General features: G+C 52.4%; 2 protein-coding genes across 3 annotated transcripts; one reads left to right on the top strand and one right to left on the bottom strand.

The window, feature by feature from the left end:
- The first annotated feature begins 212 nt into the window (after window positions 1-212).
- TMEM143 (transmembrane protein 143) lies at window positions 213-13,212 on the top strand. Of its 2 annotated transcripts, XM_016206116.2 has the most exons (8): window positions 213-236; window positions 602-842; window positions 1,928-2,032; window positions 5,000-5,194; window positions 6,490-6,620; window positions 7,772-8,051; window positions 11,963-12,152; window positions 12,789-13,212. In XM_016206116.2, exons 1-8 carry the CDS (start codon window positions 214-216, stop codon window positions 13,037-13,039), a joined length of 1,416 nt encoding a protein of 471 aa, XP_016061602.2. In that variant the 5' UTR covers window position 213; the 3' UTR covers window positions 13,040-13,212. The 2 variants fall into 2 exon arrangements, with proteins under 2 accessions (XP_016061602.2, XP_087683407.1); XM_087827281.1 differs by lacking the exon at window positions 213-236 and having other exon boundaries at window positions 567-842.
- A 1,148-nt stretch (window positions 13,213-14,360) lies between these two features.
- Window positions 14,361-17,885, bottom strand: EMP3 (epithelial membrane protein 3 (MAM blood group)). Its single transcript, XM_016206004.2, has 5 exons — window positions 17,783-17,885; window positions 16,811-16,903; window positions 16,450-16,552; window positions 15,417-15,557; window positions 14,361-14,611 (listed from the first exon to the last, which is right to left on the bottom strand). The coding sequence occupies exons 2-5, from the start codon at window positions 16,886-16,888 to the stop codon at window positions 14,442-14,444; spliced, it is 492 nt and encodes a 163-aa protein (XP_016061490.1). The 5' UTR covers window positions 16,889-16,903; window positions 17,783-17,885; the 3' UTR covers window positions 14,361-14,441.
- Between the last annotated feature and the right edge of the window lie 2,628 nt (window positions 17,886-20,513).

Below are 20,513 nucleotides of genomic sequence, written 5' to 3'. Positions count from 1 at the left end.
ACAAGGAGACATTCCTGCTGCGCATGCGCTGCGCCCAAAACAAGGCCAGCGATGGAGAAAGGCAGGCATATTGCTCGTGCGCAGTTTATATGACATTAGAGAAAGAAGTGGACAGCGCTCAGTGACCCAGGTTTTTGCGCATGCGTCCTACTGCTGCATGAAGCCGAAGCTCGGGGGCCCAAGAAACCTTCCTGCACATGCGCAGGAGGCTCAATGACAGCCGAGCGTTGGCTAAGGTGAGGGGAGGGAGGGGGATTGCATGGCCAGGGCGGGACGGCCCTGCACCCTCTATGTAGACGTTCCAGCTTCTCCTATGCTCCCAATTTCCACCTCATCGCCTAGACCCCGCTGAAACCAGTTGTACCACTACAGGGTGTCTGGGCCCTCAAAATGCCCCAGGACCTAAGACCCCTGACCCTTCCCTGGGACCCAGGTCCATCGAGCAGTGTGGGAGGGGACCCGCAAGAAGAGCTATGAGGTGGGCGGCTGGGCTCTGCGCCCCGCCTGGGCTAGGGACAGCTCCTGCAGGTTGAGACAGGGAAGTGGAGGGCGTGCTTTTCCATCAGATGTCTTTTGACCCCTACCTATTTCCCTCGTTTAGGCTCGGGGGACAGGGGCTGGCCATGTTGCACGTGACCCGGGGGGTCTGGGGATCCCGGGTCCGAGGATGGCCACTGTTGACCGCGGTCCTCGGGCCCGACCGGGCCCTGTCCTCGCTGGCGGCCAAGATGGGGGAGTACCGCAAGATGTGGAACCCCACGGAGCCCCGCAACTGGGCGCAGCAGTACCGCGAGCGTTTCATCCCGTTATCCAAAGAGCAGCTGCTCCGCCTCCTGATACAGGTACCGCCCGTCCGGGGTCCAAGAGCCTAGGGCCTACGACTCCCGGCAGGCCTTGCGGCGGCAGGGCCCTGCTTGCTACAGAGGACTGCCCTGGCGCCTCCTGGGAGTTGTAGTTCCCGTTCCCTTAACAGCCCCCACTGGGCGCAAAGAGAACTGGAATGTAGGGGGAAGAAGGCCGCTGAGATGCAAATATAGCCGCGGTTCCCAGCCCTAGCTTGTTCTGGGGGCTTGAACAAGCACTCTCTGGGGCATGTTTTTCCCCTCTGCAAAATGGGTATAATAATTATTATTACTATAATTACTACCTAATAATAATTATTATACCTACGAAGCTATAATCATAATTATTATCACACTGTTTGAGCTCTTATTACATGGCACTGTGCTAAGCATTTTTCATGTATTGTTTTCTTTTAAATGAAAACCATCACCAAAAGAGGTTAGAAGACTTAGAGGCAAGTTCTTTCTCCAAAATGAGATGACATCAGTTCTAATTCTTACCGAGATTACTAACCAACCATTAGGATATTATTTTACATTTTCCATGTATTGAATCATCAGAACAACCCAATAAGAGAGATACCAGCATCATCCCCATTTTACAAATGAGGTCACTGGAGCAGGGGAAGGAAAATGATAAGCATAAGTAATTGGTTAAATATGTGTGCTCCGGAGTCAGGCCTAGACTGGAGTCTCAGTTTCTCTTTATCTAGACATTAGGCCCTCAGTGAGTTACTTCCCTGAGCCTCATTTTTCCCCCTCTGAAAAATGGGGGTTATAATTCCATTGGCCTCTCTGTATGTCACGTGGGTAAGCAGTGCCTGGTGCACAGTAAGCATCGTGTGAATGTTGGCGAGTCAGTGTCAGAATGAGAACTTGAACTCCCAGCTCCTTCGGTCATGTTTTTCACTATACTGGGCTACCTCAGTTTCTGGATAAATAAAACTCACACCCTCCCCCAAACAAAGCAAAATTTTGAAAAGCTCAGAGCTTTGACTGCCTGTATGGGCTGCCAGGGAAAGAATTCCTCCTCAGGAGGAAGGGAAAAGAGGCCTAAAGAGCAGTTTTGCTTCCTGAGGTAACAGGAATTCCACTCCAGTCCTGAGGAGAAGGCGGCTTTGGAGGAGTTCTCAGCCCACGTGGACTTCTGCACCTTGTTCCACTACCATCACATCCTGAGCCGGCTGCAGGTGAGGACAGAGCCCCTCCAGCCCTGTCATGTTTGTTTGCTCATCCATTCTTTTAGCAAAAGTTCTCTGAACACCTGCATGGAACCTGGCCCTGTTTTAAGCCCTGGGGACATGTCCATGAACAGGACAGATAAAGCCACACCCTCAGGGAGGTGGTCTTTCACAATGAATGAATCAGTTCAGACTGAACTTGAAGGGCGAGGTCCAGGAGAGTGGATGAAAAAAGCTGACCTTGGTTTCTGTACCAGGGTCTGAGAGTTGGGGAGACAATAAATAAATACGAAATATGATACCCAGAGTGGTAAGTGCTGAGAAGAACAACGAAGCAGAGAATGAAGCAGGTTAGACAGGGGTGAGATGGGGGCCTGTTTTAGACAGGTGGTCAAGGAAGGCTTCTCATGAGGAGGTGACAGGTAAGATAGGACCTGAGTGAAGAGAGGGAGCATGCCTGATGGATTTCTGGGGGAGGGCGTTCCAGGCTGAAGGAAAAGCAAGTGTGAAGGCCCTGGGGTGAGAGAGGGCCTGGCATGTTGGAGAAACAGCAAAGGGACCACTATAGCTGTAGGGCAGTGAGCGAGGGAGAGAGGGCGGAAGGTGAGAGCAGGGAGGGGGGCAAATTGTGCCTGGCCTGTGGGCCGTGGTGAGGACTTTGCTTTTACTCCAAGTGAGCTGGAAGCCACAGGAGGGCTCTGAGCAGAGAAGGAACTCGAGCTGATTTAGTTGTTAACAGGATCTTTCCGGCTGCTGTGTAGAGAACAGACTGTCAGAGGCAGAGAGATCTGGTAAAGAGTCTATTATGTCTGTCCAGGCGAGAGGTAATGGCAGCTCTGACAAGAGTAATAGCGGTGGAAGTGGCGAAAAGTGGTCAGACGCTGGTAATAGTTGGAAGGCTGCAGCATTTGGCTGTGTAGGCCAGGCAATGAGGGAAAGAGGGGTGCCTCCAGCCGTTCTGGCCTGCTCCCCCAGAAGGATGGAGGTGCCATTTTCTGAGATGTGGAGGACAGGGAAGGGGCTGGAGGCAGATCTGCAGGGAAGGTTGAGAGCTCAGCTTTGGACTTAGGAATTTTATGCTGCCTATCAGATAGCCAGGCAGAGAGATGGACTTGAATGTGGGGTCTGGAGGTCAAGGGAGGGGTCTGGACTGAGAAGCAACCCCGGGAGGACCTAGATGGTACTAAATGGCACCATGAAGGGAATTAGGTGTACCTCGGGGTGTGCCAGCCTTGAGATCAGGAAGGGGAACTGGAACTGGGGAGGAGGGTGGACAAGGAGCAGCCAGAGAGAGAAGTGGAAACGCAGGAGAGAGTGCTGCCAGAAGACAAATTCTTAGCATCCTCCTTCTCCTCCTTCCTGGGCCCTGCCTGTGTTGAGGGTCCCCAAAACCAGCCTCAGATTAATTGATTTTCTTTTTTTTATATATGTTTTTATTGATTTTTAGAGAGAGAGTAAGGGAGAGGGATAGAGAGAGAAACATCATCCATCAGTTGCCTCTTGCACGCCCCCTACTGGGGATCGAGTCTGCAGCGTGGGCCTGTGCCCTGATGGGGAATCTTAACCAGGGTCCTGGGCTTTGCTGAGGAGCCAGCTGGAACCTGCACCCTGCCCTCAGGGAGCTGAAGTCAAGTAGTGGCGACAGCCATGAATCAGATGCTCTTTCCCAAGGAATGGATAAGTTCAGATTGTGAACTTGAAGGGCACAGTCCAGGCAAGTGGATGAAAAAGCTGACCTTGGTTTCTGTACCAGGGTCTGAGAGTTGGGGAGATCTCTAATAGGATAGTCCCTATCCACCTGTGGCTGTTTAAACTCGGAATAATTGAAATTAAATACAATTTTAAAGGTTTATTCCTCAGTTGCATTCACATTTCAAGTGCTCCGTAGCCACCTGTGACTAATGGCATTGTAATGGGGGCACAGATCTAGATGTTCCAGTAATTGCAGGAAGTTCTGTTGGGTGGTGCTGCTCTATACCCTTTAATTTCATCCAAAAGGGTGATTGTTAGGATAAATGTACAGGGCTACAGCATCTACAATGGTGCCTCTTAGACCTGGCACCTCTCTGCCGTGCATACCTTGCCCAGCCACACAGTGGCCCTGCTCAGCCTAGGCATCTGGGAGGGCTTGTAGGGAGAGAGTGATAAAGGAGCTGGAATACAGAGAAGGAGTGGGGATCCCAGCCCTGGGAGTTAGTTCAGAAGATTAGCTGGGTTTGACTCTCCCCTGCATCACCTGGCTCCTTGCTCAGTTGTTTCTAAGGTCCTGGGCCTCCTACCTCCAAACCCTTGTCCAGGGCGTTCTGTCCACTTAGAGTACCCTCTCCTCTTTTCTTCCACTAATTCAAAGTCACGCTTTGCCTTAGGCTCCCTTTCCTGGGAGACACTCAGAGGGCGGGTTTATGAACGTTTTAATGAAGTGCTTTCCCCCTGAGCTTGGGACATTGTCTGCATCTCTGTGTGGTCAAAACTGGGTCATGGGTACAAGAATGTTCTAAGCTGGCAGAACAAGGAAAGACTGGAAGGTCCAGGGGGGCAAGAAGCGAGGGGGAAGGTGCACCCATCACTTCTGCTCACATTCTATGGATGAAACCTTGTCTCCTGGCGGCATCTAGCCTCAAAGGAGGCTGAGAAATGTAGTCTCTGGGCAGTGTGTGTCCACCTTTACTTCCATTCCTGTGGGAGACCAGGACGAATGCTCGTGTGCTGGACTTGGGATTAGGTCTGGAACTTGGTGGAGAGGTCCAGGCTGGAGATGTGAGCGGGCACTCATCTGCAAGACAGGGTGTTGAAAGGCATGGGAATGGCAAAGCCACTGAGAGCAAGCTTGGAGAGAGGGAAGGGAAGAGGGTCCCAGAGTTGGGCCCTGGGGTACTCCATCATTTAAAGGAGGGGGCCGGGAACATCCTGAAGTTCATCCGCAACCCCTCATGCTGTGACATAGCCTGTTTTTCTCCTCTCTGACCCTCTCCTTAGGCCTTATATGATCCCATCAACCCCGACAGGGAGACCCTTGACCAGCCTTCGCTAACAGACCCCCAGCGTCTGTCCAACGAGCAGGAGGTGCTTCTGGCTCTGGAGCCCCTGCTGGCCCAGGCCAACTTCTCCCCGCTCTCCGAGGACACCCTGGCCTACGCTCTGGTGGTCCACCACCCTCAGGATGAGGTCCAGGTACCTGGCTTCCAGTTCGAAAGGAGAATCAACACTCCCAGGCATTGGGACAGGGGCGGGGCCTCTGGGGGAGGCAAAGGCTGCTGGGAGTTGTAGTCCTGAACACAGGACACTAACCCATGTGGCGCCTTGGTGAATTAGAAAAAGTCACCTCTTTCTCAGGTCACTTCACTTCCATCTGTTGGAAAAGTATCATAAGATACAGAACTACAGATTTTATTGCCAACTGCTAGAAAATTGTTATAATAAATAATACAAAATGCTCATCCTTAAAGTCAACAAAGTTATAATAAAAATACTAAAATCTTCCAAAGTTCCATATTTTTGTGATTTTCAGATGTAGTTTTTCTTTCTTTCTTTCTTTCTTTTAGGGTATATTCCTAGAATTGGGATCACTGGGTCAAATAGCAGTTCCATTTTTAATTTTTTGAGGAACCTCCATACCGTTTTCCATGGTGGCTGCACCGGTCTGCATTCCCACTGCAGTGTAGCTCCCCTTTCTCCACACCCTCGCCAGCACTTGTTTGTTGATTTATTGATGCTGTCCCTTCTGGCAGATGTGAAGTGATACCTCATTGTGGTTTTAATTTACATCTCTGATGATTAGTGACATTGAGCATTTTTTCATATGTCTCTTGGCCATTTGTATGTCCCCTTTGGAGAAGTGTCTATTCATGTCTTCTGCCCATTTTTATTTTTATTTTTTAAAATATATCTTTATTGATTTCAGAGAGAGGAAGGGGGAGAGAGAGATAGAAACATCAACAATGAGAGAGTCATTGATGGGCTGCCTCCTGCACACCCCCAACTGGGGTTCAAGCTGCAACCCAGGCATGTGCTCTGACCGGGAATCCAACTGCAATCTCCTAGATCCTAGGTCGATGCTCAACTGCTGAGCCACGCCCGGCCGGGCTATACTTTTTCTAAAAGTCACATTTTATTGTTTCTGAAATTAGGATGTGACTTCTAAATGGTGGTGTGATATAGTTTAATTGGCAATATATTCCCTTTTAGTTGTTTTATAAAATAATGGAGTAACTTAAAATCAGTAGCATCTTAGATTGGAGGAAATATGGCAGTTATGACTATCGTATGAATAGTGCCATCTGAGATGGTGCCCCTGTGCTCTGTGGGACACGAACAACCATGCGTGACTGCCCTGCCCGGACCCTGCGGGATGATAAGCCTGGGGGAGGGGGGAAGTCACTGGGAGGAAGGATGTCTCATGTCAGTATCCTGCCCTCACACTCCAGCCCATGCTCAACTGCCTCTGTTTCCTTTGTCCTCCTTGGCAGGTGACGATAAATTTAGATCAGTATATCTACATGCAGTTCTGGGCCCTGGGCCAGAGAGTCGGACAGATGCCTCGTAAGTCCAGCGTGGGCTCCCAGCGTAGCTTCTTCCTCAAGTCATCCCCTGCAGAGAGGTGAGGCAGCCCTTGTTCCTCAGGTGCAGCGAGAGGGAGCAAGGTTAGAGTCGAGAGGGGACTGACAGGTCAGTGTCTGGATTTGGGGGTCTGGGATCCTGGTGGGAGGTTGAGAAATGCTGCTTGTTCTTCCCAAGGGAAAGTAAGAGCTGTAATTCCCAGGGGACGAGAAAGGGTAGGGACACTTCTCCCCATTTGCCAGACGAGGGAAGCAGGGCGCAGAGAGAAAAGGCCACATTCTGAAAAAGTGGCACAGCAGGCATTCTTATATCATATATATATTTTTTAATTTCTTTTTAATCCTCATCAGAGGATATTTTCTCCGTTGCTTTTTCAGAGAGAGGGGAAGGGGGAGAGAGAGAGAGAGAGAGAGAAACACCAATGCGAGAGAGACACATTGATTGGTTGCCTCCCCAAACACCCCTACAGGGGATGGAGCCTGCAACTGAGGTACATGCCCTTGACTGGAACCGAACCTGGGACCCTTCAGCACACAGGCCTACGCTCTAACCACTGAGCCAAACCGGCCAGAGCATGACGTCATATTTTTAACAGAGGATATTCAAATACAGAGTAGGGGCAGGTGAGCCGGACCTTCTCCCAGTCAGCCAGTGGGCCTGTCCATTACCCAATCTTCCTGGAAATCAGTTTATCAAATATGGTCACGAATCCAAAAACCAAACCAAAACAAAAACCAAAGACAAAGAACCCCTTACGTCCCTCAAACCAGTAATTCCACTTTCAGAAACTCATTCCAAGGAGATATTTATACTTGCAATGTGTGCTTAATTATCTGTCTGTCACGCTGCTCACAAAGGCAGTGACTGATTCGTTCTGCTCTCTCTCCAGAGCTTCATAGCGCTCCCTGGCACCTAGCAGCCACTCTAAAATATATGTGGAATTTGAATTTGAAAATTAACGATACAAAAGAATTTTACTCAGCTCTCCTTTCTGAAGTACATAAAATCAGAAGCAACCCATGTGTCCAACAATAGGGGATTGTATTATGTAACCGAGCCCCTATTACTGGGCACTCAGCTTATATCTGACTTCCCTCCCACCATTGTTAAGTAGCCTTTAAAATGACTGTGTGACTGCAGAGCTCCCTGGGTGGTCCTGAGCACCCTGGCCTCTCTGTCTCCATTGGTCAGGAGATACTTTAAGCGGGTGGTACTAGCTGCCCGGACGAAGCGGGGGCACCTGGTGCTGAAGAGCTTCAAGGACACGCCGCTGGAGGGCCTGGAGCAGCTGCTGCCTGAGCTGAAGGTGCGCACACCCACCCTGCAGCGCGCCCTGCTCAACCTCACGCTGGTGGTCTCGGGCGTGGCGGTCTTCGTCAACGTGGGCATGGTGGTGCTCACAGACTTCAAGATGGGCACCTCCCTGCTGCTGCTGTTCTTCGCAGCCTTCATGGGCCTGCGGGCCTCCAAGGTAAGCTGAGCGGGCCACCCGCTGTGCCTCCTGGGTCCCTGCTTCTCCAAGGCCAGAAGGTTGGGACAGCCTGTGGTTTTGTTTATTTCATTCATTATTCCTGCTCATCCCTCCCCCAGTTCCATTCCCTTCCCTTTGTCCCCCCCCCCCCCCCATTCCTCACCTCCCTTCCTTCTTTCCTTCTCTACTTTATTTCCTCAGCACAGCCTTGGGCAGGTTTCTTGATCTCTCTGTGCTTCAGTTTCCCCATCCGGAAAATGAGGATAATAGTGAGACCCACCTCATAGGCTTGTTACGAGGATTAAAGGAGCGAGTCCGCGGAAAGCACTGGGCGCAGTGGCTGGCATGTGGCAGCTGCTGCCTTTGTGTTCACAGCTACTCACTGAGCGCCTGCTTTGAGAGACACTTAGTGACGGGGTGAAGGATGTGTGCTTTAGAACCAGGCTGCCTGGGCTTGAATTGAGCTCTACTGCCTTCCAGCTGTGTGACCTTGAATAAGTCACTTAACCTCTCTGTGCCTCAGCTCCCGCATCTGCAAAGTGGGGATGTCAATAGGACCTGACTTGAAGGGTTGTTGTGGGAATTAATAATACATAGGATGCTGAGTACAGAGCCTGGTGCTTAGTGCGGAAGGTACTACATGAGAGTTAGCTGTTGCCAGTATTATTATTATTGGGATATTGTGCCCTGAGTCCACGCTTTCCCATCCTGGCCAGGTGTCACTATCACCAAGGGAGCTGTTTTTTCTATATTTTTTTCTTTTGTTGATTTGAGAGAGAAAGTGAGAGAGAAACATCAGCCTGTTTCACTTATGCACTCTTTGTTTGTTTCTTGTATATGCCCTGACTGGGGATTGAACCTGAATCCTTGGCGTATCCAGACAGTGCTCCAACCAACACAGCTACTTGGCCGGGGCTGGGGGAGCTGTTATTAAGGCAGCCTTTTGGGCTCTAGCCCAAGTGGACTGAATTGGAAACCTTGGGACTGGGGCCCAGGAAACTATTTTTAACACGCTCCCTTCTTGCTTTTGCCACGTGTGAGTGCAGGGTGGCCGCGCACAGTTATGCAGGTTGCAGGTTGTTCCCTCTAAGGATTCATGGCCAGAGTTGGGTGGGGACGGGCACCCAGCTTGCGCTTTTCTGGCCGAGTGTGTCCTGTCTCCATGCTGAGTCTGAGTCTCCCGGAGGGGCTGCCAATGTGCCGCCTCTCCCCCTGGGTTGGCACTGGCCCTGGGAGGGACTGGCATGAGGCGTCTGTTGTACCTGATCATTCACTCATCGGTTCATTGGGTTTCAAGCTGTTTTCAGCCATCCCAGTGGGCTGTTAGGAAGACTGGTAATAAATTCTGCAGATAACAGCCAGGCTGTGCTGGCTGTGAGGGGGAAGGGCTGGGGAAGGGCAGAGAGCAATCCAAGGACCCAGGAAAGTTTTGAAAGGGCAGGGTCTAGCCTGGTGGAGAAGGGGCTCTGGGGACCATGGCTTGGGGAACTCACAGGGCTGGGGTCCCTGGTGCAGGATGGAGAAGTGAGGCCCCAGAGGTGGCAAGGGCCTTGAATGCCGACATAGGGGCCTGGGCTTTATCATTAGGGCAGTGGAAGCCAGGGAAGGGTTGTAAGCATGAGGGAGTGCCTGACTCTTGGCTTTGAAGGGCCCCGTTTAAATCCAGTTCACTAGTTAATTTAGTGCATCTGTTAAATGTTTTCCCACGCCCCCAGCTGAGCCTCCAAGCCTTGACTGTGGGCCCTCTGCATCCTCAGTCCAGCTGCCCCCTCCCTGTGCACATTTGTCCCCTCCTGCAGGTCACTCCTAGATTGCAGTCCCCAAGCTCCTGTCCCCACATGCAGGGTAAACTTGTTTGTTCAGCATGGGCTGCATTCAGACAGAGGAGTGGGAGAGATCCTCAGGGGCCAGGCCAAGGAGCTCGGACTCTCTGAGGGCACTGGGGAGCCATAGGAGGTGCTCTAAGCAGGGGAGGAGCAGGGTCGCCTCAGGGGCTGTGCAGAGACAGACTGGAATGGGGAGACTGAGGACAGGGAGGAGGCTGGAGGGATGCACTAGGCTGGTTGGAGAAGAGGGGACAGCAGAGAGAGGACAGGGGGACTGCTCTGGGAACTGCCAGGCTGGTGGGGTGGCTAAGGATGGTGCCAGGGATCTGGCCTATGACTGGGTAGATGGTGGGGTCACCCCAGATATGGACCCCAGAGGAGGAGGGAGAGTGGGCTTGGGTTAGATGAGGGGAGACCTTGCAATCACTGTGGGCTATGGTGAGTGTGAAGGGAACACGCCGGTGGCAGGTGCTGAGCCCTCTCCAGGGAGAGGTCTGATCTCATCTGTGCGCTGTAGAGGAGCATGACCTGCTCATTACACCTGTGAGAATTCAACTCCACTGGCTTGGACAAAACAGGCACAGAACCAATGTATTTTCATACCAGCTGGTCCCTAACACGCAATTCCTGTATCTCGCCTCCAGCCGTAGGATTGGCGATTCGTTCCAATACAGGGACACAGACCAACTGTGCTGGGCTTGTAGGAAGAGAGCACGGTCTGCACACAGCGTGTCATCGGTGCCATGCAGGCTGTGCCTGAGGTTTTCAGGGCGGTGTTGACTTAAGGCATTTAACCTTTGGGTCTCCATGTGAGATGGGTAATGCTCTATGGGGGAAGATGCTTTTATTTAAGAGGCGAGGCAGCCCCCACCCAGGGTGTGGATGAATATTCAATAGCTGTTAATGTTTAAATGCTTTGCAGGCCCAGGCTCTGTACCAGGGATTTCAGTAACCGCTTTGACTTCCTGAGCACTTCCTGTCATCGGTCTCATTTCACAGATAGTGCTACCTCCAGGGGATCTTGGGTCTTAGCCTCCAAATCACAACCGGTAGGGGGCAGAGTTGGGACTCGCTTCAAGGCCTGCCCTCTGCAGAACCCAGCAGCCTTGAGCTTATTTTGTGGATGAACGGAGAAATTCGGTCAGAGGTTTTTAGTGTGAGCCCCAGAAGGCACTGGTGGGCTCTCATTCCCCTCTTAGGGACACCAAGGCTGGGAAAAGAGTCCAGGTGAGGAGGGGCTGTGGAGTGGGGAAGGGTGCCAGGAACAGACAGCTGGGCCCCAGACCTGCCCTTCCCTCCTTCCCTCAAGGCTGCTCTTCAAAAATATATATATTTAAATCCACACCTGAGGATAAGTTTTTATTGATTTTTAGAGAGAGAGGAAGGAAGGAGGGGAGAGAGAGAGAAACATGGATGTGAGAGAGAAACATGGATTGGTTGTCTCCCTTATGCACCTGTCTGGGGATGGAACCTGCAACCATTTTGGTGCACGGGAGGACGCTCCAACCAACTGAGCCACCCGGCCAGGGCTACTCTTCGTGTATTTTTGTCTGTTAGCACTTCTCTTTACAGTTTACTATTTTAAACCTTTTTATTATGGAAAAGTTAAAACAAACAAACAACAACAAAAACACCACAGAAATAGTATGATGAGCTCCCATCCAGCATCTACAATTAGTAAGTCATGTTTAGTTAAAGACCCCCGCTCTCTCACTACTGAGTTATTTTGAAGCAAATCTTAGGTATATTATCTGCAAATAATTTAGTATTGTCTAAAAGATAAGGACTTTAAAAAATAATTGTAACAAAAAGTTCCGAGGCTAAAGCTTGTATCGACTAGAAATCCTTGAACAGCTCCCATAATGCACGACTCCGATGAGCACACCAGGCTGCAAAATATTGTTGGCGGCCTCAGAGTCACAAATTGCTGGGCCCCGGTCTTGGGGACCTGAACCCAACAAGTCTGGGGAAGGCCCGGGAGTCCGCGGGAAGGGTCCTACCAGCGTGGGAGACCGCGGGGGGTGTGTGCGGGGTTCGCGCGGCCCTGCCCCTCGGGTGGCCGAGCTGCCCCTGTCCCGCCTGCAGATGTTCGGGCAGCAGCGCAGCGTGCAGGCGCTGGAGCTGGCGCACATGCTCTACTACCGCAGCACGTCCAACAACTCGGAGCTGCTCAGCGCCCTGGCCCTGCGCGCGCAGGTCGAGCACGCCAAGGAGGCGCTGCTGGCGCACAGCTTTCTGGCCCAGCGCCCTGGGGGCGCGAGGGGTCCGCCCGAAGGTAGGACCCTACCCCGGGACACCCAGTTGTGTCCCCCCCACCCCTGCTATGCAGCCCAGCCCCGCGAGGCCCCGCCCATCCCATCTCTGCCGAGCACCGACCCAGCCCTACCTGAAAAAGACTCCACAGTCACTAACACGATTGAGACTCCCCTTAACCCCAAGGACCTGCCCCAGTGAGACACTATCCCCACGTTGCCCACCCGACTCCCTGCTCCCAATGGTGAACCTGACCTATTCCAGCTTACAGTCTTGATGGATGTGTTTTTTTCCTGCGGTGGCCTCCCTTTCCTGACCTCAACCTTGGGAGCGGTCTTGGATCAGACTCGCCTTGTGCCCCACTCCCGGCTTGCTCCTTCCTATAGGAGCCCACACTTTCCCTACAAGAGACCCTTGTTCCTTCCCTATGTAAGCCCCAGGTGGTCCCTTCCCAACAGGAACCCCCACTCTTTCCTGGCTTGTCCCCACATGAGAGCCCCAGAGCAGAGCCTCCCAGGCCTTGTCTCACTCCCCTCCTAGCCACAATATACCCCCAGGCTTCTCCCAAACCCAGGTCCTTCATATTCCTTGCCCTGCCCCATCCCAGGCCTTCCAGGGCCCATTGACCTCCTCACAACACCTGCCTCTCCCCCTGCAGAGACATCCCAGTGGCTCCAGTCGAAGGTGGAGAATTGGCTCCTGGCCCAGACAGGCTGTGCTGTGACCTTCAACGGAACTCGGGCTCTGGGCCATCTGCACGCCTTGACAGAGAGCATGGGGATGTACCCATCCTCGGGTTTCCCCAATCTAGACTCGTTTGCTACAGTCACTTCCCCCCAGGTTTCGCCCAGCAGTACAACCCCTGATGGAAACCTCTCTCTGCCCAGCCCTACCCAGCCACCTGCTTAGGAACTAAGCCCCACCTCCTCTATGACAAACTCTCAATCATAGCTATAATGCTTTGCAGCTCCCCAGTTTCCAATAACAGGCAGTATGTTACACTTTATTCTTAAAACAAAGCCCCCAATCAAGACAGCCTACATTTGCTATCCCCACCCCTTCTGATGAATAGCCTTTCCGATGAAACTTTTTAGGTTCTGCCTCCTGCCTCCATTTCATGTCTGAGCGCCCCCCCAGCTGTAAACAACCAAACATGGTTTCAGCTCAGGGGAGAGTGTCAGCCAATCACAGCTGTTAACACTACTGACCACCTGGTAGGGTGGTTAGGCTGTGCCCTCCTGAGGCTATATGTCATTGTCTTTTTAGCCCTCTCTGGGCAAACTGCCCATCATGTTCTCCAAGGCGGAGCCCCGGCCCACAGCCAATGAGAGCCAACGACAATTTCTGGGCACTCTCAACTTTTGGGCAGCCAGTTGTCGCTGCATGGAAGCAATCAGAATTTCTAAGGGAAACCTGATCTTTCTATCAGTTGCCACTACTTATATGGCAGGCCATCTGGTCAACTGCTGATCATCTTGTCCAGGCTGAAGGGGTTGGGAGCCTTGTGCCAGCAGGAACTGCAGGCCAAGAGGAGCCATCCTCACCCCAAGACACTTCCATTCAGGCCCAACCACCTCAGGTGCCTTCCCTGTCCCAGTTCCTCGCCCTTTCTACAGAATCTACCTCGATCTGGACCTTCCCTGCACCAGTGGCCTGTGCACTATTTATTGGTCTATCAATTTCCCCTCTCCCAGAGAAATAAATCATGTTTAATAATCTGGATGAATGGGGTAGTTTGCAGGGGTGCCATGTAATTTTTACTAAGGTGTCTTATGCGCTAGAGGCAGCATTTGGGGATGAGGGGAAATAGGAGGCGCTGGGTTGCAAAGAGGGAGGAAGACTACATTCTAGGAGGGAAATGGAAAAGTGTCTTCCCAGAGGAAGGTCAGAGAGAAAATAGAGACCCACAATCTGGAACAACACACGCCCTGCCTAGTGAGAGAGAGAGACCCTTGTACAAGGACAGAAGGGACTGGAAACCCAGCTCCTGGTTCTTCCCCAGTATCTGAAGGTTTACTCTCCAGAGGAATCCTGAGACTTAAGACGGACGGGCCCATGGCCTTGGGGCCCCTGGGTCCTGTGTTCGAGTTTAGAAGCACCTGGGGACCTGGAGCTGGGCATTCTGAAGGTGGAACTGCTGGTGGTGGGGCTGTTCCAGCTTCTGGAGACATCAGGCGTGAGCAGCCTGGGTCCCTGGAGGAGGGAGGATGGAAGGAAGGAGGCAAAGGCAGGCAGTTAAATGGTTTTATTTCCTGGAGGCGGGTAAGAAAAGGGGCCTGGATGGGCTGGGCCACAGGGCAATGCGCAGCGCTCACTCCCGCTTCCGCAGGTGGATGTAGATGACGCCACTGGCCAGGGCGAGGGGGAAGGCCACCCAGGCCAGTGCAAAGCAGTACCCAAAGCTGCCCCCAGGCGGATGCTTCGCCAGGATCTCCTCAGCGTGAATGGCATAGATCAGCGCCCCGGTGAACACTGCCACGCCTGTGAGGGGACAGGAACCAAGTGTCACTCCATTTCCTCAACAAGACTGCATATCCCAGCAACCCATGAGGCAGAGAAGCCTCCGGAGGGCAAGTGGGCTGGGAGTTGTGGTTCACTCCCCCAGCTCCACGCAGCCGGCTACTGCAGATGGGCCTTGGACACTTTACTCACTGTGTCCCCTTATCCATACAATGGGATGATACTATCTGCTCATCCATACATACAAGGAATATTTTTTAGTGTTTTTCTCTCAAGCACACAAAGAGTGAATTAATAAAACAAGAGAGGAATTTGCAGGTACTTAGGAAGATAATGTTCCCCAAACTGAGGATTATGAATAACTTGGTCCTTTTTACCTGAAGTCAAAAAATTTAAAAGTACATAAAACTCCCTGAAGTGTCTGATACATGGTAGATCCACCAGAAACAGCAGCTGACTGTGATTGTAATTATGAGACCACTATTATGATTCAAAGTTCTGAGGTATTAATTAGCCACCTGTCCCCAATTCCCTCCACCTCCATGCCTGGGATTTAAATTATTTGCCCACACTACCTTCCTCAGCTCTGGCTCCTTGAAGCCCCAAGTGCCAACTCCCCCATGACTCAGAGACACAAAACACCACTGAGTCACTGAAGACTATAACTCCTGTAAGTCCCTGGGGACAGAGAAGTGCCATGAAGGCACCTCAGGTGGTCCTTGGGCTCTTGAGAATTGTTTCCTTTTACCAGATGTTCATTCTCCAGGTCCCCAGCATCCTGATAGGCCCCCTCCCTTCCTTTCAATTCCCAGGGAACAGTGCTCACTGGTGCAAAGCTGGCAGAGGCCAGTGGCGTAGAAGAGCCCTCCTCGCCGCATGGTGTAGAGTTGAAACATGAACAGGATGAAGGACAGACAGCAGAGGATGAGGGAAAGCACCATGAGGACCTGCACCGCCTTCAGCCAGCCTGCAATAAGGAGGAGACAGAGGTGGAAGTCACGGCAGGTCCAGAGTTCCAACTCCACCTTCCTGCCCATCATCTGAACAAGCCCCGCCCCAGCCCCCAGTTTAGAGGCGTATAAGTTTGGATACTTAGGAGTATCACAATATCAACTTTGACTCCTGTAACTTTGCTAAATTCCCTTATCAGTTTTAGAAGCTGCTTTGCAGAGTCTTTAGGATTTTCTACAGAAACATGTCCACGGGGAATAGAGACATTTTTACTTCTTTTCCATCTTTTTGCCTTTTGTCTTTTTTTCTTGCCTTGTTGCATTGGCTACCTCCAGTACAACACTAGATATAAGTCATGAGAACAGAAATTCTTGCTTCACTCTTAGGGTAAACTCATTTCATCTTTCACCTTCTTTAACTTAGAAATTTTAATGGATTCCCCTTTAGAACTCATATGCATCTGCCAGTGCCCCCTCCTTTAGAGCCTTGGAAGGATTCAGCCCCACCTTCTTAGAACCTCAATGTGGTTCCAGCCCCACCCCCTTGGAACTTGGACAAACTGGTCCCAGCCATCCATTCAGAACACCAGTCCCATCTCCTTAGAACTTTGGAAACATAACCTTATCTTCTCAATCTTGGGACCATTCTCCCAATTCCTTAAACTTACAGCATGTAGCTTCCACTCTTTCTGAATCATAAGGGAGGGGGGCTTTTAGCTCATCCTCTTTAGAACATGAGCATATTGCTCCCTACCACCAAGATAGGTGGGTCATACATCGGCCCCACTCACTCAGCATTGGAAACCAGACCCACCCACTCAAACCTTGGCAGGTTTCCAATCCTTGGTCCCGGAGAAGAGACTTGGGGTTACCCCTCTCCTTTGCATACCAGTCCCCAATGCCCCTCACCATTCTCGCTGACAGTACTGCAGGCCCATGTCTTGTTGTCATTGATCCATGTGCAGTCATACCAGAGATTCAAGGACTCCTTTCCAGGGAGGGTCCACCAGGACTGGGATGGACAGAGAAACAAGGGTAGAGATAGGAAAGGAAATCGGGAGAGGTTGGGGAGCCTTTGGGAAGGTTTAGAAAAAGGGCGTGGTGCCCAGAAGGGGCTGATCTGGGGAAAACGGATTTAGTAGGAAAGGGAAGGGCGTCTGGGGAAAGGGCAGGGTGGTGGCATCAGAGGCAGATGCTAGGGAAAGGGGTGGGGTGGCCTACCTCTCGAGGAGGGGAGGGGGGGTGTGGGGGGCCCACCGAGTAGGCTTACCTTGTCCAGAGTGGCCACGAAAAGCAGTATGAGAATGAGGATGTGAAGGGCGGAGACCACCAGCAGGAGCAGTGACATGGCTGTGGGGGACACCTGGGGTGGGGGACGTCAGGAGGTGCTTGTTTCAAGAGGTTGGCACAGGGGCGGGTGAGATGCCCAAATCCTCCTGGAGAGAGGGGCTGAGTCCAGACTCCTGGGTCTGAGGGAGGAGGGGGCCAGAGGCCAGGACTCCTGAGTCCGAGGGAAGAAGAGCCTGGAGGCCCGGACTCCTGAACTCCCCAGGGACTGTAGAGCCAGCAATGTGCTTCACTCCGTGTGCTCAGAGCCCTTTCCCTGGGTGCATGTGGATCAGGATGTGAAAATGCAAGCTGAAGCCCCTCCAGATTCATCAAAAGCTGTTGGTGCCCCTAGGGACAGGCATCCTTGACTCACCCCACCCCTCTCCTGGGGGGGGGAGGGGTTCCCGGTGAGTCATCAGTGACTCATTCCAGCCTCCAGCCTCCAAGTACCAGGGAAACCCCAGGCCCAGGCCTTGCCCATGAGGTCCCCACCACACCCAGCTGCCAGACTGGTGCCTGCTGGGCACCTTGTTGGGAAAATGGACAGGATCTGTGTTTGGGAAGAGAGGCCTGAGAAGAAGGAACCAGCCTCCCACCACCATTCAGTGTCCAGAAAGGGGAGGGGGCCTGGAGGTGGTCTAGACTTGGGGTGGCCTCATGCAAAGGCCCGCTCTCCCAGTCCCCAGGGGAGAGTGGACATCCGTGGGGAAAAATTGCTGGACATTTTCAGGTGGAGGGCTCTGCTGGGAACCCCCAAACCTTGCTGGGCCCCACCCCTTCCTGAATCTCCACCCCAAGTGCTAAGAGACCACTTCTGAAATTACAAGGATTTCCATGGGGGTGTCCTTCCCAAACGTCTGCACTCCCAAGTAAATAAAGAAATCCCAGTCCGGATAACGGACTGGAAACTTACCGAGAGCGGCAGAAAAAGTCAGAGTTGGAGTCTGTCCCTCGCTCCGGCCTCCGTGCCCCGCCCTTCTCCTCCCTCCTTCCACCCTCTCGAGGCCCCCGCCTCCCTCGCCGCCTCCCTCCCCTCTGGCTCTCCGTCCTACTCCCCTCTAACCCTAGAACCCTCTCTCCCTCCTGTTTCCACTGCCTGTAACTTCTTCTTTCTCTCTCTTCTCACTCTCCCTCTGCTCCTATCAATATATACCGACCCTTTTATACCCACCCTCGCCGCACCCAGCTGAGGTCTGCAGCCAGAGGGAGGGCCCAGGCGCTGGGTTCTTCATTCTCTGAGCCCGCCCACTGCCCCCAGACACGAATCTTTTGGGGCTGCTTCTCAGAGTTGAGAGAAGTCGTTGGAGGGAGCAGAGTGGAGCCAGGGCCCTGGGGTGGGGCAAGCATCAGGGGGTGGGAGGGCCTGATTCTCAGGCCTCCACTCTGGGTGCTGTCCTGGGACCTGGGACCTGGGACCTGGGACCAGATGTCTGCTTTCCCTGGTGGAGCTGAGGACAGGATACTCAGAGGGATGGGAGCCTGAGGGAGGAGGCCAGGTTCCTGCAGTGCCGAGTGAGCTGAGGGCGGGTGGAGTTGGCACCATGGGGGAGGGGAGTGTCAGGGGATGGTAAATGGGGAAGTGGGAAACTCTGGAAGTGGGCAGTGGGTGGAAGTTAAGAATCCCAGCACCATCATTTCCTGCCTGGGGGACCTTGACCAATTATGTCAACTCTGTGAGCCTCAGTTTCCCAATCTGTGGGTATAATAATACTAAAATACTGACAGTACATTAATACCGATAATAATAAGTCTGCTACTTATTCTAAATGAGTGAGGTAAAATGAGTACATTAACACGCCTAACACATTCATTCCTTTCTCCATCAAACATTTATTGAACATCTATTATGAACCAGGAGTTAATGAGAAACATACATGTGAGTCCACTATTACTGTGGAGCTTACCTTCCTAGTAGAGGGAGACAAACAATAAAGAGAAAACAATAAAAAAGAGAAATTTCAGATAATGAGAAATGCTTTGAAGGAAATAGAGTAATGGAGATAATGATGGTGTGGGGGGAACCTACTTTAAACGGGGTGATCAGGCAAGGCCTCTCCAAGGAGCTGACATCTGAGCTGAGACCTGAAGACAGGAGCCATTTGAATGCTGGGCGAAGAGGAAGTGCAAAGGCTCTTGAGAACAAGCTCAGGTTGTTTGGGGAGCAGACAGAAGGGCCAGTGTGTCTGGAATATAGGGAGCTAGAGGGAGGGTAGGAAGGGAAATCAAAGAGGGCCCTTGAAGACTAGGGGAGGAGTTTGGACTCTATTCTAAATGCAACGGGAAGTCATTGGAAGGCTTTAAACGGAAGTGCAGTGCCAGGGACTTAATGTTAACTATTATTATTATTATTATTAATTCTGGATTATTGAGTTAGGGTGGGGGGGGTGATGACTTCTAGGTCCTTGGGTCTCTTAAAAAGGCTGGGTGATGGTGAATAATGAGGGACAGGGGTCCTGATATGGAATTGAGAGCTGGAGAACTGAAATTCTGGGTCCCTGCATGTCGGGGTATCTGATGGGACCAGAGCTGGGGGAGGGCAAGTGGTTGGTCATGTGGGCTCCCTGAGGGCAGTTCAGTGACTGGATGGGTACTTGGGGAGGCCTGGAAGCTGGGGTACCAGTATAGCACAGACTCTAGAAACACACTGGCTGATTCAAATCCAAGATGCTTTACTCACTAGCTGTGATTTGGGGTAAGTTACTAATAACTTCTCCATGCCTCAGTGTTTCCATCTGTAAGATAGGGATAATAGTGACTGCATCATAGGGTAGCTCTTATAGTAGTGCCTGGCACATCGTAACTGCCAGGCACTGTTGTGTCAGTTATACCAGGTATTGGGGTCCCGAGTAGATTCAGTACTGGGGGACCCTAGATCAAGGTCTTGAGAATTTGGGGAAGGGGCAAATTCTTGGGTCCCAAGACTAAAAAGTTGGAGGGTCCCTCGGGTTGAGGAAAAGGTAAGTAGTCTCAAACTTAAATCTTTGAGGACAGAAACTGGGAGTCTGAAACCAAGACCCCAAGCAAGTCAGAAAGTCTGGGTCACTGAGGGAAAAATTAGGGGCTAGAGGTCACATGCTTGTCAGGGAGTGCAGGCCAAGGGGCTGGACGTGGTCTGGGGAGGGGTCTAACTAGGAGTTAGGAGATGGAAATTTGAGCGGGGTAGGCGAGCAGGGCGTAGGGCTCTGAATCGCGTTCCCTGAGTGGCATCAGCGCCATACTGGCGTATCCTGGGGATGTCCAGGGGGTCCCCCGTGTTAGGGCCCTGTGGAAGGGGAAGAATCAGTAGACCTGAGAGCGGTGGAGGGATCTCCCCTTCTTGGGCCTCCTGCGCTACGAGCTGCGCGGAGTGCCCGCGGGCCGCTTCCTCCCACAGGAAACCGCAGGCGTCAGGCACACCCAGCCTTCGGGGAGCGTCGCCCACTGCCCGCCCTCTCCGAGGAGGCCCGGGTGGGTAGCAGCCGTCCGTTGAGGGGAGGGCCCTGCGAAACGACGGGGGTGCGGCCTCGTGGGGCGTGGCCGGAAAACGGGGGCTGGTCCGGCGCGCGCGAGGCCACGCCCACTTCCGCCTCTCTAAGCCCGCTCCAGGCTGCAAAAAGGGTTTTGGCCGCACCCCTGGAGGCCGTTGGCTGCGCGTGCGTAGTGAG

The sequence above is a fragment of the Miniopterus natalensis genome, chromosome 18 (genome assembly GCF_054644295.1).
Source record: "Miniopterus natalensis isolate mMinNat1 chromosome 18, mMinNat1.hap1, whole genome shotgun sequence".
Taxonomy (NCBI): domain Eukaryota; kingdom Metazoa; phylum Chordata; class Mammalia; order Chiroptera; family Miniopteridae; genus Miniopterus; species Miniopterus natalensis.
The sequence above is the reverse complement of the archived record's forward strand: the minus strand, read 5'-3'. Positions and strand labels throughout refer to the sequence as shown.

Excerpts from the sequence above, each read along its gene's own strand:
- TMEM143 (XM_087827281.1), top strand. The coding sequence starts at position 567 with ATGTCTTTTGACCCCTACCTATTTCCCTCGTTTAGGCTCGGGGGACAG. Across the intron at positions 2,033-4,999 it reads ACATCCTGAGCCGGCTGCAG|GCCTTATATGATCCCATCAA; the intron begins GTGAGGACAGAG and ends CCCTCTCCTTAG. Across the intron at positions 6,621-7,771 it reads AAGTCATCCCCTGCAGAGAG|GAGATACTTTAAGCGGGTGG; the intron begins GTGAGGCAGCCC and ends TCCATTGGTCAG.
- EMP3 (XM_016206004.2), bottom strand. The coding sequence starts at position 16,888 with ATGTCACTGCTCCTGCTGGTGGTCTCCGCCCTTCACATCCTCATTCTC. Across the intron at positions 16,553-16,810 it reads TCGTGGCCACTCTGGACAAG|TCCTGGTGGACCCTCCCTGG; the intron begins GTAAGCCTACTC and ends TGTCCATCCCAG. Across the intron at positions 14,612-15,416 it reads CCTCTGCCAGCTTTGCACCA|GCGTGGCAGTGTTCACCGGG; the intron begins GTGAGCACTGTT and ends GTCCCCTCACAG.